The 18,669-nt window shown below is 38.3% G+C and overlaps 1 protein-coding gene across 1 annotated transcript in view; it reads right to left on the bottom strand.

Annotated features, from left to right (window-relative positions):
- The window catches only part of LOC107583084 (serine/threonine-protein kinase BRSK2-like), a 33,359-nt gene that overhangs the window by 10,008 nt on the left and 4,682 nt on the right, over window positions 1–18,669 (bottom strand). Inside the window, exons 9-15 of the mRNA XM_016269179.1 lie at window positions 18,163–18,194; window positions 17,373–17,537; window positions 16,188–16,285; window positions 13,790–13,940; window positions 12,721–12,781; window positions 11,635–11,920; window positions 11,509–11,557 (exon numbers count right to left, since the gene is read on the bottom strand). Coding sequence (XP_016124665.1) covers window positions 11,509–11,557; window positions 11,635–11,920; window positions 12,721–12,781; window positions 13,790–13,940; window positions 16,188–16,285; window positions 17,373–17,537; window positions 18,163–18,194 — 842 coding nt within the window. The remainder of the gene's footprint in view (window positions 1–11,508; window positions 11,558–11,634; window positions 11,921–12,720; window positions 12,782–13,789; window positions 13,941–16,187; window positions 16,286–17,372; window positions 17,538–18,162; window positions 18,195–18,669) is intronic.

The raw sequence follows: 18,669 nt of genomic DNA, 5'->3' as shown, positions 1-18,669 counted from the left end.
CTTTGATAAAGGGGAGCATTGCTCAATACTACCACGAGGACAGCCCATGGAGCGAGGAATCCAACTCCTCAGAGAGGATTAACGCTCGAAAGAAACATCATACTCACAATAACTCTCAATGGTGAGGGGGGTTATGCTTCAAGAGGATATCCTGGTGAATGGGAAAACCCCTCAGGCCGACCCAGATACGGTAGACCAATCAGGGTAGCATGAAAGCGTAACCCCAGCCCGGATGTCCAGGAAATTTTTGCAGTTTGAGGGAAAGAGTGGATACCTAAGTATTACTCTGATCCAGATGAAAGCGCTGACGCTTTGTCTGGATCACATCCCTCAGGTCTTGCCTACCTCCCTTTGACCCACGATACTTCCTACCCCTACCCGCAGGCGGAGGAGGAGAAATGCACGCTTCAAACAGAACAGTCAATGAAGATGAAGAAGAGAATGATGTGTAGCTCCCGGCGCCTATTTATACTATAGTCGCACCGGTAGTGACGTCCTGGCTGTCGCCGGCCAACGAGTTGGTGTTTTTTCAATGTATGCTTCAGACACGGGTCACGACGAGGCGTCCCCCATAGCGACCCCTAGAGGACGCAGTTCGAAGTTCCCATGAAAGGGAACTGTAATGTATTGTGGGGCCTGGCCATTTAACTCCTTATACACATACAGCAAAACCTTAACAATTTAACACGGTATTCGACAGGCAACCAATGAAGTGAGGCCAAAACAGGCTAAATATGTTTCTTCTTTCTAGCTAAATCTAAATGTTTCATCTAAATATAAATCTTCTATTTAACTCTAAATTTAAAAATCTAAATGTTAAATATAGATACAAATAAATCTCAGTGTTATATTATAAATGATAAAACTAAATTTAAATGATAAGTATAAATGCTAAATCCCAATCCTAAATATAAACGTAAATCCTAGCTATATGTAAATCTTCTAAATGTAAATCACACAGGAACGCACACACACATATTAACGTTATATATAACGTTACATTTTAAATGTTAAATCTAAATCTAAATGTTGAGCTAAATATTTAAACGTTTAGCTAAACATTTAGAGGACATCCAAATTTATATAAACACAGTCCCACTGAAATACAGAAAGCAATGTAAGTTATCACTCGTGGAATCTGGTTTGGATATCATATTATACAAATAAATATTTTTTCCACAAAATGTTGTCCTGTTTTATTGTAACTGTTCCACCTTTTATTAAAACTAATGTTGCAAACCCAAGAGAGACTGAAAGAACTCTGGACAATATCGGTGGCATAAATATTAATGTCAGGAAGATCACAGAAGGAAACTGCTGTCAATATACCAGTGACATCTAGTAAACGTGCTAGTTGTGGCAATGTGAGGGCAAACTTCATGAACTGAGTCTACAACCAAGACATCAATGCCCCCTAGTGTTGCATATATATAAAACAACCCTTGACATTTGTGGCTATTTACAGCATAAAAACTATCATCCTGAAAGTCTTTTACATGTACATTTAGTCATTTAGCAGATGCTTTTATCCAAAGCGACTTGCAAATGAGGACAATAAAAGCAGTCAAAATCAACAAAGGGCAATAAAATGCAAGTGTTATGACAAGTTTTGGTTAGCCCAATGCAGTACACATAGCAAGGTTTATTTATATATATATATATTAAAAAGAATATAGAAAGCTAGTGTTAGAGGGTTTTTTTTAGGGAAAAAACAAGCAGTGCAAAACAAGAGTGCAAGTGATAGAGGGTCAAGTTTGCTTGTTTTTTTAATAAAAAAAGAAAACAAATAGATAAAATAGAATTAGAACAGAGATTTGGCCAGGATGCCGAGGTCACACCTCTACTCTTTCCGAAAGACATCCTGGGATTTTTAATGACCACAGAGAGTCAGGACCTCGGTTTAGCGCCTCATCCGAAGGACGGTGCTTGTTGACAGTATAGTGTCCCCAACACTATACTGGGGCACTAGGGCCCACACAGACCACAGGGTGAGCACCCCCTGTTGAGTTAGAGGGTCAAATAAAAATGGAAGAGATGTGTTTTTAGCCGATTCTTAAAGATGGTTAAGGACTCAGCTGCTCGGATTGAGTTGGGCAGGTCATTCCACCAGGAGGGAACATTTATTGTAAAAGTCAGTGAAAGTGATTTTGTGCCTCTTTGGGATGGCACAATCAAGCGACGATCACTTGCAGAACGCAAGCTTCTAGAGGGTACATAACTCTGAAGTAATGAATTTAGGTAAAGGGGTACAGAGCCAGTGGTGGTTTTGTAGGAAAACATTAATGCCTTGAATTTCATGTGAGCAGCTACTGGTAGCCAGTGCAAATTGATGAACAGAGGTGTGACGTGCATTATTTTTGGCTCATTAAAAATTAATCTTACTGTCGCATTTTGGATTAATTGTAGAGGTTTGATAGAAGTGGCTGGAAGACCTGCCAAGACAGCATTGCAATAATTTTGGTCATGTGTGTGTCTATGTATATAAACAAAAACGAAAGAGAATCATGGTGAACCTTATAATAATAATAATAATAATTCATTACATTTATATAGCGCTTTTCTAGGCACTCAAAGCGCTTTACATTGTCAGGGGGTATCTCCTCATCCACCACCAGTGTGCAGCATCCACCTGGGTGATGCGACGGCAGCCATAGTCCACCAGAATGCCCACCACACACCAGCTTATTGGTGGAGAGGAGACGATGAAGCAGATATGGGGATTGTTAGGAGGCCATGATGGTCAGAGGCCAATGGGAAAATTTGGCCAGGATGCCGAGGTCATACCTCTACTCTTTCCAAAAGACATCCTGGGATTTTTAATGACCACAGAGAGTCAGGACCTCAGTTTAGCGCCTCATCCGAAGGACGGTGCTTGTTGACAGTATAGTGTCCCCAACACTATACTGGGGCACTAGGGCCCACACAGACCACAGGGTGAGCACCCCCTGTTGGCCTCACTAACACCTCTTCCAGTGGTGTTAAACAATTATAATATTGTTTAGTTGATAATTGTTTACTTTAGATAATATTTTTTTAAATCAGGTTTTCTCCAAAAGACATCCTGGGATTTTTAATGACCACAGAGAGTCAGGACCTCAGTTTAGTGCCTCATCCGAAGGACGGTGCTTGTTGACAGTATAGTGTCCCCAACATTATACTGGGGCACTAGGGCCCACACAGACCACAGGGTGAGCACCCCCGTTGGCCTCACTAACACCTCTTCCAGCAGCAACCTAGTTTTCCCAGGAGGTCTCCCATCCAGGTACTGACCAGGCTCAGCCCTGCTTAGCTTCAGTGGGCAACCAGTCTTGGGCTTCAGGCCTGTGACCTGGCTGCCACAGTGTGACATGGCTGATCAACAGGATCGAGCTGAACATGCAACTCAGTTTAACATGAAAATGATGTGGTTACACCGAACTGAGTGAACAGGTTATATATACAAAGTGAGCAGTTAAGATGTGTAATAAAAGTTTGTTGCATTGTGCTCTGTCACTCATCATTTACAACTGATGCAGTAAAACACAGTGTTTTTATCCAAAAGAGAGCATTTTTCAGTTTTCAGACACATTCTCAAGTGTGAGAATGTGTCTTACAGGCCATAAGCATTTATTCTGATATTTAATAAGAACAGAAGAGACATGCCAACACAAACATATGCCCACTTTTATGAAACACTGAGCTTACCTGGAAGAGTTTTGTTGTTTTACATTACAACGAACCCTAACTCAAATTTGTCAACCACAAAAAAATTGTGCGCATTTAATTGCCAGCTTTGAAAGATACTTTTTTCTGACTTTTTTTTTTCATTTCTAAGCTGAGTGAACAGGTTATATATACAAAGTGAGCAGTTAAGATGTGTGTAAATAAAAGTTTGTTGCATTGTGCTCTGTCACTCATCATTTACAACTGATGCAGTAAAACACAGTGTTTTTATCCAAAAGAGAGCATTTTTCAGTTTTCAGACACATTCTCAAGTGTGAGAATGTGTCTTACAGGCCATAAGCATTTATTCTGATATTTAATAAGAACAGAAGAGACATGCCAACACAAACATATGCCCACTTTTATGAAACACTGAGCTTACCTGGAAGAGTTTTGTTGTTTTACATTACAACGAACCCTAACTCAAATTTGTCAACCACAAAAAAATTGTGCGCATTTAATTGCCAGCTTTGAAAGATACTTTTTTCTGACTTTTTTTTTTCATTTCTAAATGCAGTTAAAACATTAATTGTATGTCTTCCTTTGGAGACAGTTTCACAAACAAATGTAAGAGTGTGAAAAGTGTTTTAAAGGAGATTCATTCTAAAAGTCAGCAGGGCCAAAAGTCCACATAATTGAAAAAACAGACATATTGAGCACTGAGACAAGAGGGGAAAAGAAGTAGAGACAGAGACATTTATCCACCATTATTGCATATGGCATTGGAGATAAAGTCTCTGGTTTTGTTCATCGTTAAACATGGATTTCATAGGAAATGTGATAAAAGATCAGGAGAAAGGTTTGAATGCTGTTAAACTGGTAAAACGTGGTAGTAACGAAACTCGAATAGCAGCGCGTAATCATTTGCTTCAGCGCGCATGCAGTGCGCGAGCGACTGACTGTAGCTGACCGATTCTCCGCCTTTGCTCTGCTCTCCAAAAAACACGAGACCCCTCGGGGATGCCGTGAGTCCCGTGACGTCATGTTTGGGTGGGTTAACCTGAAATGTCCCGAAGAATAATGGTTTCGCTCAAACGAGCTTATGTTGTACTGGTCAAAGAGTTTTGATTTATTTCACATATAGAACAGCTCAAGAAAAGGTATTAATAAGAAAAAAACAGTTTCCTACGTTTTGTCCGTTTAGGCTATTATATTTACGCGTATTACCAAATGACGAGGCTACAGTTAAAATTTCGTAAAACAACGTTTTAACTGTCTTTATTAAACAAACAAACAGCACCCATTCAAGTTTCTCTGCATTAGATTTCCACCCCTTTCAACAAACTAGCCAATATTCAATATTCCTGAACGCTGTAGTCATAGTGACACACGACGCAACACCGGTTTCAAACAAAAAAGCTCTTCAAACCGAGACAAATTTGTATTTTCGGTTTTACGCAGAATATGACATGTCTGGACAATCATAGTACCTGTACATTTGAATGGAAATTCGGGAACAAGTAAGACTGAATTTGACAGATGTAAACTTTCAGATGTTCTCCACCCTTTGACTTCCAGAAAGCAACACATACCTGAGGTAACCCCTGTACACACAATACCTATCTCATTTACATACGGGATGACATCACGCGGCACGTATGAAGAATTTATGACTTTGTATGGCCTAATTTTCCTCTGCCAGCAAGGTCATCAAAGCTTTGTCTCTATGTTATATGCACTTATTTAAATCACAGATTTGTTTTAATGAGAGAAAAACAATGTCTACCTTTATTGCAGGGAGTTTGGCTTAATATAGTTCACTTCATACATCCACTAGATGTAAATATTACTGGAACTTTTTGACAATATTTACTATTACTCATTTATTTTATCAATGCAGTCAGACACAGTCTGGGAGAACTGATCTATCTCCTTAAAATGTGATTTAAACTTTTTTGCTGAAAGATATATCTCTATATTTTGGCAGTAAACTTATTAATCTCTCAGTGGTAGCCAAAATTATTAGAATTTTTCACTAGCTAGAAAATGTTTTAAGTCAGTTATTTCTATTTTTTGCTGTAGTGCGTCAGTAGGAAATAATTTCCGAACATTCATTTTGCCATTAATTGTAACAATCCAGTGAGATTTTTGTTTGCACAAGGAGTCAGTGCTGCACACAGAGATCTGATCTGATCATCATCAGTCTGTCTGGAATGACTTGAAGAAACAGAACAAACTGAGACAGACTCAATCCAGAAGAACTGTGGCAACGTCTCCAAGATGCTTCAAGAAACCTACCTGCAAAACTACAGCACTGTTAAAAGTTTTAGGCACTTGTGTAAAAATGCTGTAAAATGAGGATGCTGTCAAAAATAATGTCATACATTTTCTTCATCAATTAGCTTCTATTAACTAAATTAAATCAACATTTGATATAACCATTCTTTGCGTTTAAAGCAGCTTTTGCCCTATAGGGCAAATATATATATAATTATGTATATATTAGAACAACAGAAATATTGTTAACAAATGAAATGAGGAGCAAAACACGGTAATTAGTAAACATAATGGCACAGATTTTTTGTATTGTTTATTGTTCTTTATCACAGGCAATAATAATAGTGCACTTTCATTTTTTTAATTATAACACAGACATTTAATTTCTCGTCATCATTTTTTCCCTCCAATTTAATGACTTGCATTTCTTACGAAAAAAGTTCCTACTGTGCGCGATGGGGAAGAAAGAGTACAGCTTTACAATCTTAAGAGGAGTTATCAGTAATGACGACAAAGGTAATCAATAATCATCAGGTGAATATAGAATGGATAAAGAATGAAGATATGAGTTATATTTTCTGTTTACAATGAACAGATATGGGGGGAGGGGTGAGCATACATTGGGGGCAGGCAGGGCGTATGTATATAATGAGAGAAGAGGGAAGGGGGTGGTCTAAAGTATAAATTCTATGATTGGGAGGCAGGAGCAGGACGAGGTATATAATGTATGGTAAATAAGTGAAGACTAACGATACATATGAAATGTGATACATGTGCTGTATGTGTGAGGCGAGTAACAAAAACAGAATATCATTCAGTGCATAATGTGAAAGGGAGGAGGAGGAGAGGACGGACACGTAGAGCAGGAGAGTGTCATGAACACAGAGAAAGTATGTGGAGTGTATTTCACATTCACTCAGAGCTGGTGTCCAAACAGTCTGTTTTTGCACACTCTCAGACTCACCCTGCCTGAGAACTAACAGAATTGAACAAAGAGCATCTTCAGGGTTTTGCTCTGGCGCTTCCTCTGCCTCTGCAAGTGACCGGGCATGTTTGAGAGGGCACATGCTGACTGTTTTGTATATGTGGCTTTAAGGCATTTGGAGTGTACTAAAATAAGAACGTACCCCATATTATATCTAACGAACGATGCACCTAAACATTCAACAGTAGTAAAATATATTCAATGTGCTATGGAAAATCAATTCAGGATGATACAGGAGCTGCTCGATGTCTGAACCGTCCGAAGCTTTGTCTTCCGCTATGCTATTTTTGGCCAGGAGTGTGTGTGATGGCTGCGGGATGGTGGCAGAGGGAGGACCAGAGCAAAACCTTGCTTTGCATTTAGTGCTCCTTGCATCAGGAAAAGAGTGGACCGGAGAGAGGGATGGAGAGAGAGAGAGAGAGAGAGAGAGAGAGAGAGAGAGAGAGAGAGAGAGAGAGAGAGAGAGAGAGGAGCATTATGGTCAGATTCTGGGCTTCAGGGCAGAGGCTCATTTGAGAAAGCTTTTAAGTGGATATTCAGGATCAGGTTCCCCCCATTCACAAATGTAATGAGCTAAAAAGCCCCACTGATCCTGAGTCTGCACTTAAGCGAGCACTTCACTGATTCCCGTGGGTGGGCAAGGAAAGGGACAACTATTTGTTTGAATACAATTCTCTTTTTAGGACAGTGCATTCCAGTTTTAAAGTCCAGTTATCATTCATTTTGTTTCATATTGTCAGTTTTGAGAAGGAGTCTTCTTGTGTCTGTGCGTATGTGTGTGCATGTGTGAAAAAAGAATACTGCTCGCATTTCGTACAAAGGGCTGGCCTGGTACGCACGAGTCCGAAACTTTGGGCTATTGTCTGGGTAACATTCTCAAAGATGAAGAGTGAACACAGCGGGCCTTCTTCTCATTCCCTCTGTTTTGTTCCTCTGCTTCCATAAGGTTCACTTCAGTCTTTACGTCATACATCCTGGAGGGTTTTGAAGTCTCTTCCCCGTGGGAGATGTCCAAGGCATGGAGTCATTGCTTGGATGATTTTTCAAAGTTGTTCTCCAGCTTTCTCCTTTGCAAGTTTGCTTCTTTTTTATTGAAAATGAAATGAAAATGAGATGGGTAAAAGTAGGCTACTCAAATGGTTTTTAAAAGGACATTTGCAGCATTGTTATAAAATTTTTGGTAACAGATACAAATAGGAAGTTTTCTGCCATTTTCTAAATTGCTAATTTTTCCATCCTTGTCATTTTGACTTTACCAGCCTCAACACTAATCCAATAAATAAATAAATATTCACTTAAATAAATATCTTTAAATAAATCAATTAAAATGTAAAATATTTTAGTATTTTTGACATTCACTTCATTTTGTTGATGGAAATATTTCACATCTCAGCTCAAAAATATAATATAAATATTGAAATGGAAAGCAAAAAATACTTTTGTGGACTTCTACTTATGATGGAAGTTCTACCAGGAATCACATGAGAAAATGGTGGAGGCTTTTGCATTTTTTTCTCATGCTATGTCTTTGTATGGCACAAGGGAGTGACTGGCTATTTTGTTCCTCTTGCTCGGTCTCTGTGTGAACATGTCATAGGAAATCTAGATGCCTGCTCATCCCTCTGTGCCCTGCTTAGTGAGTGGGGTGGATCTGAGATACTTTCAAAACTGCGAAGACTTAAAACTGGCCAATTTTGCCAACTGTAGCTTGCAGTGGGCAGCTCTCCACTGTATATCTGACTGATTTTGGATCTACAACATATCACAGAGTTCAGGATCTACAACACAAGCTTGAACAATCAGTGTTTAACATAGCCTATATCTTCAACACGTTAATATCTCACTAAAGGTCTAATCCGTCCTCAGCTCATGAAGGTATAGTCACATAGACCTTGTGTTACAAAATTTTGATCGCCGTTCTAAAAATCCCTATTCTTTTCTTTACATAGTGTTCTAGAAATCCTTTTTTGTGCTCCAAGTGGTGTTAAGAATAGAGAACTTCCCACTTTTTCCCATGATGTTTGCTTTTCTCTACCTCAAACAGCTCATTGTGATTTTCTGATGGATCATTGCTTATGATAATGAGGATGATGATGATAATGAGGATGATAAGTTTTGGAGACATTCTTTCCTGTCCCACTTGGTGTTTGTTCCTCCTTGAATAGTTTGTTGCCATTAGATCACAGGATGTCCACCGAATGTCAATCTCCTTGTTTGTAGAGTATGAAATAATTTATAGCTGGGGTTTATATTAAGCGATACATCTTGCTTCCATTTTTCAAATCCTTGGTTCCTAACAAGGATAAGTGATCGTATTTTTTTTCGTCAGATGATTATTTGCATGTAAGAACACTTCCAGGTGGATAGACTCCTGACTCTCCTATTGTCGCAGTTGGATCCCAGGGTTTCCGCTAGTGATGTGAAAATCAAGGCTGAGTATATCTGTTGTTGTGTACTGTGCAGATGGACTATGAGGGAGTCATGTCTGGGGGGAATCAAGAGCGGGGATTGTTCCCTCCCGCTCGACAGCTTGTCTGATTAGTTCACTTAGGGTTGAGACTGGGTCCCATTTGAGGACAGGAGGCGAGTTTTATCCTTGCCAGACCCCTTTCTTTGTAGTACACTCACACTACCGCCAATACTGCTCCCTTCTCCTCGATCGCTGCGCTCTGCTCGCTCACCGCGATCACTTCCGCCCTCCGAGCGACGAGAGTTCTGCCGGGTCGGTGTGCTGGGTGGGCGAGACGAAAGCCCATTTTTTTCATCTGGGAGAAGAAAAACAGAAAACATGAGGGTGGGGAATGAAAACATTTTTGTTAATTGAAATAAAAATAAAAGTACACTAAAATCTAAAATAGAAATTAATTTTAAGTTCAGATTTTGATACATGGTATATTAAAATGTGAAACCTTCACATTTCACTAATACAAATTCAAATAAGGTGAAAGATCTATAAAACCAAACTAGAAATGGCAACAAATTAATTTTAGCTTTAGATTTTGATACATGGTATATTATAAAATGCAAAACCTTCACATTTTTCCTGCATTATGCATGAAAATGCCACTGGATGTTTATTTAACGATAAAGTTCAACAATGTTTTTTCATTTTTAATTATACCAGTTACCATAATAAAAATAAACTTTGGCTGCCCTAAAATATGAAAACTTAAATTTTAAAAAATATACTACTAAGCTGAAACTTGCAATGATAGAGTAAAAACTAATGTACATAAATAATCAGGGGTGCACATACGTTTTTCAACCTGGTTCTCTTAAAGAGCACCGGGACATGTGGTTTGGTCCTCACAGTGCACATAGTGTGACCCATTAAATATAACTATTTAAAACAAAATAATTAATAATAGTGATAATAATATATTATAATATAATATATATTATATAATAATTATAATATAATTGCACTTTTTTTTTATTTTAAAATAAAATAAAGTGTGATAATGCTATTATATTTTAAAAAGAGAATATTAAATAGAAATACAAATATTTTATAGTAAACTTAAAAGTAAAATGCTAATATTATCACAGTCACGTGGTTTTAAGCCAATTATTTATATTTTTGCTGTAGTGTCAGAAGGAAATAACAGTTTCCATTCCTTTTGCCATTACTTGTAATAATCCAGTGAGATTGTTGTTTGCACAAGGAGTCTGACAACATATCTGATCTCATCGCCATCCAGTTTGTCTGGAATATCATGAAAAATCTGAAAAAACTGAGACAGACTTAATCTAGAAGAACTGTGGCATCTGTGAAACTGAAAAGCGGTTTTAAACACAAAGGATGGTCACACCAAATATTGATTTGTTTTAGTTAATAGAAGTTAAATGATACACTCTATTTATGACATTATTTTTGACAGCATCCTGTCATTTTACAGCATTTTTGCACAAGTGCCTAAAACTTTTAACAGTGCTGTAGTTTTGCAGGTAGGTTTCTTGAAGCATCTTGGAGACGTTGCCACAGTTCTTCTGGATTGAGTCTGTCTCAGTTTGTTCTGTTTCTTCAAGTCATTCCAGACAGACTGATGATGATCAGATCAGATCTCTGTGTGCAGCACTGACTCCTTGTGCAAACAAAAATCTGGTCCCACTTTATATTAAGTGGCCTTAACTACTATTAGGGATGTAACGATTCACTCAACATTCGATTCACGATTTTTATTTTATTTTTTAACAAAATTAGATTTACATTTATAATTACACTGTTGTCCCATCCCTGACACCTTAACCCACCTTAAAACCTACCCATACCACCAAACCTGTTCCTAACCTTACCCGTTTCCCACCTCAATAGCAGCAAAAGTGTTTTGCAATACAATATGAACACAATAAGTACATTGTACTTATTTTTTGATGTAAGTACATAGTAGTTAAGGCCACTTAATATAAAGTGGGACCAAAAATCTCACTGGATTATTACAATTAATGGCAATATTTGGAATATTTGCAATGTTTGTAAATGTAAACTGATATTCCCTTCTTACACACTACAGCAAAATATAGATATAACTGGTTTAAACCCATTTTTTGTTGGTGAAAATACTAATGTTTTTTAATACTGATTTATTCCTCTAAATACTTACTCTGGGCTGGACTCTGGAGTTAAACTGGACATATCTTCTGACGTAGGAACTATTGAAACAAATTGAAAAAATGTTACAATGACATTTAACTCAATGACAGCAATACTAAGGCGATGCTCCGCTCACCCTGTAGCCTTCGGCGGTGGAAGCGTGGCGAACCCAGCAGGTTGTTCTTGAAGGAGTTGAGGCGAGTCCTCCAGTGGGCTGAACTACTGGCAGCCATTCCACCACTTCCCCCAGGACTGGAGGGCGGGGTTAGGGACATGGAGCCACCGCCCACACCACCGCCACCTCCTTCAGCTCGTGAGGAGGAGGAAGAAGAGGAGGAGGAGGGCGGGGTGGGAGGGGGGTGCTGGGGATGGTGCACAGGAGTCCCCAGAGGGGTGGGGAGTGGGGAGCCCTGTGGGGTGACCTGCGACACATGGGCAGAGTTAGGATTGATGGTCTTAGCGACAGACTTCAGGACAGAAGGAGCAGGGAAGAAGAAGCGAGGGATGGGGGACAGAAGTGGAGAGGGGGAGGGCGAAGGAGACGGAGGAGTCTGCAGGGGGAGGGACTTTATAGACTGCAGGTGGGGGCGGTCAGAGGCTGCTTTTGAGGGTAGGGTCTGGGTTTTTTGGTCAGGCGCGCGTTGGGACGCCCGGGCTGTGGTGGAACTTCCTGCTTTGGGGTCTTTGGACTGGGTGGCGGAAGCAGAGGTGACTTCAGTTTGGCTGAAAGTGAAAACTGGGCTCTGACAGGTAGGAAGAGAAAGGACAGCAGGATGGAGAGGGAAAGAGGAATGGAGAGATGGACACAGCAATGGTCATGAGCGTTAATGAAAGATATGGTATATGATTAATTAACATTAGAATTAAACTGAGAAGAGTTAGGAAAATGATGCAAAGCTCTTTCGAAAAGCATGTGAAATCCAGTATCAATTAGTAAACGATTGTTAGGTCATTAATTAAGATGCAAAATGCAAGTTAAAATAAGCTTAACATTTGTGTGTGTGTGTGTGTGTGTGTGTGTGTTTGGTGTGGATAATGACTACAGTATGAGGACAGTATGAGATAGATGAACATAAAAAGAGCAACTGAATCCAGTTCAGCTTTGCTATTCATAGCACAATATCAAAAACAAGCACAAAACCTTTCACCATTGTAAAATGAGCTCTACATAGTAGTATTTTACTTCTAATCCAATATCAGTTAAAGGTGTGGAGTCACTTACTCGAGGGCTGCTGAGGGGACTGGATGAGAGGCCGGTTGAAGCTCCACTAACTGACCGAGACCTGTCAGAACAACAGGACATATCAGTCAAACATCCCTTTATGTTCATGATATGTTCATTATCTTAGATATGCACACCTCTAGTGTGAGTAAAAGCTTAGTAGGGAATTCACTAGGAATGAATTGCACCAACTTATAGTGCTGTTCATCTGCATGCTCTGCTCTGTGGTTCTGAATATATTTTTGGTCATTGTTTGATGAATTAGGAATATTTTACATGGTATGCAGCAACTGCAAGTTCATTTTGAATATAAGAAACGGGGCCAGCAATGGCTGGCATTCACAAGAGTCCAGGTGCTTTGTCTTACTAGCTTGCAGCGCACACTGTAGAAGAAGTTTTTTTGGTGTCATTGACCAATCAAACTTTAGCTTAATCACAACCGTCATTTAGCTTTTACGTGGTCAAAAAACAACATGAAAGAAAATTAGATAATACTCGTTGTTGCTGATTTTCCTGTGCTCTATGATGCCTAAACGTAACACATACATTTGATTTCAATTTCTTTAATTTTGTTTTATTAGCTTTCACTTAGATACAGCAAAAAATACAATATTAATACAGTAATGAGATAAAGAATGTTTTCACTTGCTAGTACAAGTGCTTCCTGTTTGTACCATAATAAAAACCTCCTGTGTACCATGTAAAATTCCTTTTCACTGCTGCCATGATTAATGATCAATAGAACATGCATACAAACATTTCTTTTCAATTAAATTATGAGAGGCAAACAGCTTTTTTGTGAATAACTTGCATCTATAATGAGTCTAGCTTACATAGAAAAAATAAATAAATGCACAAGAGCGCATGTGCAATATTTAATGGTAAAAACATTTTTGTGCTAAAATAGGCCTATCACACCAAAGTCGTGCAAGTCATCTGTGAATTTTTGCCCACTTTTTTTCTGCATTTTTTGAAAGGCACTTGAGGTTGAACAGAGGACATGTGTGGTACATCAAGCTTGACTTTCAGATGAAGGTTAATACAAAGTTATCAAACAGTTGGCATGTACCTCTGACTATGTGCAGAGGTATCCAGTGCTCTGCGGGGAGGTGTTGGAGAGCCCTGCTCTGTCACACTCAGTACCTCCAGACTCTTTCTCTCCGGCCGACAGCGCCCATGACGGGTCAACATGGGCGAGTCCACCCGCTTACGGGGAGGATCTGATCGCACAACCACAACAACACACACACATCCACTGTAACACAAACATCTATTGTGTGCTCTTCATGAACAAGTCACATTACAAACCTTACTATATCCATGATGGAATCTAAGGTTTGTTTTATATATATATATATATAGAGACAGAAAGCTTCTAAGCAACAGGGTAAATTGTACCAGGATACAACATGTGCTATATGAGAGACGAATCATGGCATGACAGTGAAATGATGGACTAACATATTAGGGTTGCACATTTTAGTCAAAAAAATCTTATTGCAATTATTTTCTAAATTTTTGGCAAGATTCTGTCAGATGTGCACTGTGCAGATGTGCACTGTACAATAAACATTTAACATCTTACAGTTTGTTGCAGCTTAGATTTTGAAGCAAAAGGGACTACAAAATTACATTGAAATAAAGTGTGCAAAAACTACAAAATTATAAGCTTTTCTCCAAATTGTCCCAAACTCATCTAAAGAGCCAGCAAAATAACTATTTCAGTGACAAAAAAGTGTACTGACTGAGTGGGAAAAAAACTATAAAAAATCAATTCTCTTCATTTTCACGTTGTACCTGAAACTTAAAGGGAACTCAAATCTCTTTAGTCAACTTCAGTTGATACTGTCTCAGTCCACTTTACATTCACACTGTTGTTTTTTGGATCTGATCAATGTGAATAATAATGATAATAATAATAATTATTATTATTTATATTATTATTTGTTACTAGTATATTTTTAAAAACAATAGTAATTATTTCAATGTATTTCTTTGGTAATATATTTCCATCCTAATTTCTTTACTTTCCTCAAGCTTTTATTTTCATGGAAAAATGCTTGTAATGTTTACATTTACATGAATGTAAAAAAGTGTTGCTGCTCTCAGTGCACATTATAAGCGACCTTTTGATTTTTTTTTAAAAGTGAATTTATTTAGATTATTTCCATTTTTATTTCAATTAACTGTGTAGCCCTATCAGGGAGAGACATACCATACATATAATAAGCCTCTTAATAAACAAAATGTATGCAAGTAAATAGAAAATGTCAAAAATCTGTCAAATTTGTCAATTTGTTCTGTATACATTAGGAACAGTGTTGGGCAAATTACTCTGAAAATGTAATCAAATGACTGATTACTGATTACTCCTTTTAAAAGTAATCACGTTACTGTTCTGATTACTTTATTTCAAAAGTAATTAGTAATTAGTTACATTACTAGTTACGTTACTTTTTTCTTCATTAAATTTATGAAATCCCAGCATACACGCTCCCGATATATATTTGTTATTAAAGCATCAACATTCACAGAACACTGTTATTTTTAACTAAAGCAATTGGTTTGGCATAGCAGAATGCCAGGAAAGAGCGCTGCATTTATAATCTCTAAAAGACATCTCAGTTCATCGCAATCTCACAAATCTCTGTTATAACACATAAATATATTCATAATGAATCTTTCATGTCTACAATTCGTGTGTTATAATGAGAGGATTCGTGAGCACGCACATTTCAGCACTGCCTTTTGGAAGAAAACGTTGCTAGGGTAGTCTGAAAAGTTGCTAAATTTAGCAACAAAATTGCTAAGTTGGCAACACTGCACTCGCCTATCAAGTCTTGTCCCGCGCGGCGCTCTGTTGCGTCGTGTCTCGTTGGAGAGCAGGTCTCTAATCCACTGGCACTTGACTCGACAATGCATGTGCTACATCTCCAGATTATAAAACACTGCATTCTGTCAGCAATGTAACGCGGCAGTAACGTATAGAGACCTCGGCTTGTAACTATACTCTAATTACTATTTTGAAAATTATATAATGCGTTAAATTACTCCGTTACTAAAAAAGTAGTCAAATTACAGTAACGCGTTACCAAGTAACATGTTACTGCCCAACACTGATTAGGAAGTCCCTTTCTGATCCAACCTGCACCACACTCGCTACGCTGCCCTAAAAACCACATGCTACGACTTCCCTGTCAACCTCCTAATGATGATGATTCTCCACCTTGATGTCTCTTTTTATTTCTGGTCTGGTCTTGATCTGTTTATTTTGGGAACAAGCCCTCAATATGTTACATTTACAAATCACTGACGTTTGCCTTAGAGCCCTTAAATAAAACTGGCTTACTTTCAGGCCTAAAGCACCAGTGTGCTTTCTAGGTTACCAGCTATTCTCATGGTGTTCAGTGACTAGCTTTGAACATGACAGCAACACACACAGGCCTGAACTGCAAAAGCTCACTCACCAATATCATTTCTGGGTGGAAGATGTTCATCTTCATAACTAGGGTAGCGCTCCTTTCTGTCCAACAGAAGATAGTAGATCAACTTCTCCTGGTTTTCTCTGGGAAGGGAGAAATGCAAGTCAGAAGACCAAACTGACTTTCATTGTATTGACAGAAGCATTTCTTCAAAATATCTTCTTTTGGGTTTCACAGAAGAAAGTAAGTCATACATGAGTGGAATGAATAAAATCTTTTTTTTGAGTGAACTATCCCTTAAAGGGTTAGTTCACCCAAAAATGAAAATTAGGCTGCGTTTTACCCCCCGAGGTATCCTAGGTGTACATGACTTTCTTCTTTCAGACGAATCCAGTCGGAGTTATATTAAAAATTGTCTTTGATTTTTGTAAGAAAAATATCCATATTCAAAACGTAATAATCACTTGAATCTAGCTTGCGCTCACTGTTGTAAACAGAAGCAGTTCCGGGCGGATGACGTATGAGGTTGGCTTTGTGCATGCGTCACTCAGAAGTGACGCACGCGGAAATGGTCAAGAATTAGAAGTACAAAAGGAGGATTTGTAAAGAAGCATTTCAGAGGATTTCGATATAAGCCAAGAGGAGACTGGTTTTCCTTCGCTAAAGTAAGGAAACTTTGCTTCCTTTGCTCCTGTTAACAAACGTTGGTTTTCACGAGACTCACCGGCGGGTGCGCAACGCTGAACTCATACGTCATCCTCCCGGAGCTGCTTCTGTGTACAACTGTTGGCGCAAGCTACATTAAAGTGATTATTATGTTTTGAATATGGATATTTTTCTTACAAAAACGCATCGATTCGCTACAGAAGACCTTTGTTCACCCCCCGGAGCCGTGTGAGACACTTTTTTTTATGGATGGGCGATTTTTATTTAAGTTATTTTGGACTGAAGCAATGCAACTCCCGCTGAGTGCCATGAAACAGCTTGAAAGATCAAAGACAATTTTTAATATAACTCCGACTGGATTCATCTGAAAGAAGAAAGTCATATACACCTAGGATGCCTCGGGGGTGAGTAAAACGCAGCCTAATTTTCATTTTTGAGTGAACTAACCCTTTAATGGTCAGCTGTATCTTGTTTGAAGTACAAATCCTTGAAATCTTGAGTTTGTGCACTATTCTTTTCTGAATTACAGGCTAAGATGTCACACAGACAGAAGTTCAGACTCACTCTTCACACTGCAGGTCTCTGGTGAGCTTGACACGGTCTCTGAAGCAGCCCAGGGAGTGCATGCTCTCCAGAACATCAGGGTCCAGATCTGTAAGAGACAGAATCCTCTTCACACACACGCGCCTCGGGGGTGGCTGCTCTGGACACGGCTCGTTCCTGCCCCCTCTGAGACACACAGACACACAGACACACAAGCAAGTCAATGTGGAGTGCACATTGTGGGCATTACATGCAACAACATAAAATAAAATCCACTTTTATTGGAATAGTTCTGTGTAACACGGAAGGTGAATTTTTGCACTGCACAGTGACCATGTCTGTCAAGTTCCAAAAAAAGAAAAGACCATAAAAGTGTTTCTTATGACGCATAGGCTATATTCCAGATCTTCAGGTAGGATATGATATCTTTGTGTGAAGATCAGACCCAAGTTTAAGTTATTTCTCCTCGTACATATGACACAAGCCATTATGTTAATGACGTTTGATCATGAGACATTTGAGAACCCATGACATTTGATGATGTTGATGATGATATTTGGCTGAACTCTAGACAGGATGGCAGGATTTTCCTTTAAAAGCAACATTCAGTCTGATTGTTGCACAAAACAAGCTTGACATGGCTTTTTGGAGCTTGACAGACATACTATAAACTGTTGATGTATGAAAAAGTGCCAAATTCTCCTTTTGTGTTCCATGGTAAAAAATAACAGCATACAGGTTTGAAATGGCATGACAGTCAGTGAACAATTTTATTTTTTTAACTATTCAAGGTACCTCACATGATACTTACTGATACCAAGGGTGCTTTTGTATGTCTTCCAACTGAGAAAAGAAAAAAACAAGAAGTATCATAAACATTCCTTGACAATACACTAAGTTAATACTTTTATTCAGCAAGGATGGATTCAATTGATTAAAAGTGACAGTAAAAATATTTATAATGAATTTATTTATGATGTATACATTTTCTTTTAAATTATGTTCTTTTAAATAAAAAATGTATCACAGTTTCCACAAAAATATTACGCAGTACAACTGTAACTATTTTTAACATAATAAGAAATGTTTCTTTAAACACCAAATCAGCATATAAGTAGTGTTGCTTTCGTCAACGAAAATTATTGTTACTGTTTTAATTTTAGTTTTAGTCTAGTCTTTGTGTGCAACTGTCATTTTAGTTTTTATTAGTTTTAGTCACGTTCATACTCTTTTTAGTCTAGTCAAGTTTTAGTCGACTAAAAGTCTGAGCATTTTAGTCTAGTTTTAGTCGACTAAAAGTCTGAGCATTTTAGTCTAG

This window comes from Sinocyclocheilus grahami, unplaced genomic scaffold (genome assembly GCF_001515645.1).
Source record: "Sinocyclocheilus grahami isolate Dianchi unplaced genomic scaffold, SAMN03320097.WGS_v1.1 scaffold49.1, whole genome shotgun sequence".
Lineage (NCBI taxonomy): Eukaryota > Metazoa > Chordata > Actinopteri > Cypriniformes > Cyprinidae > Sinocyclocheilus > Sinocyclocheilus grahami.
Note: the sequence above shows the minus strand (reverse complement) of the source record. Positions and strands in the feature narration are given on the sequence as shown.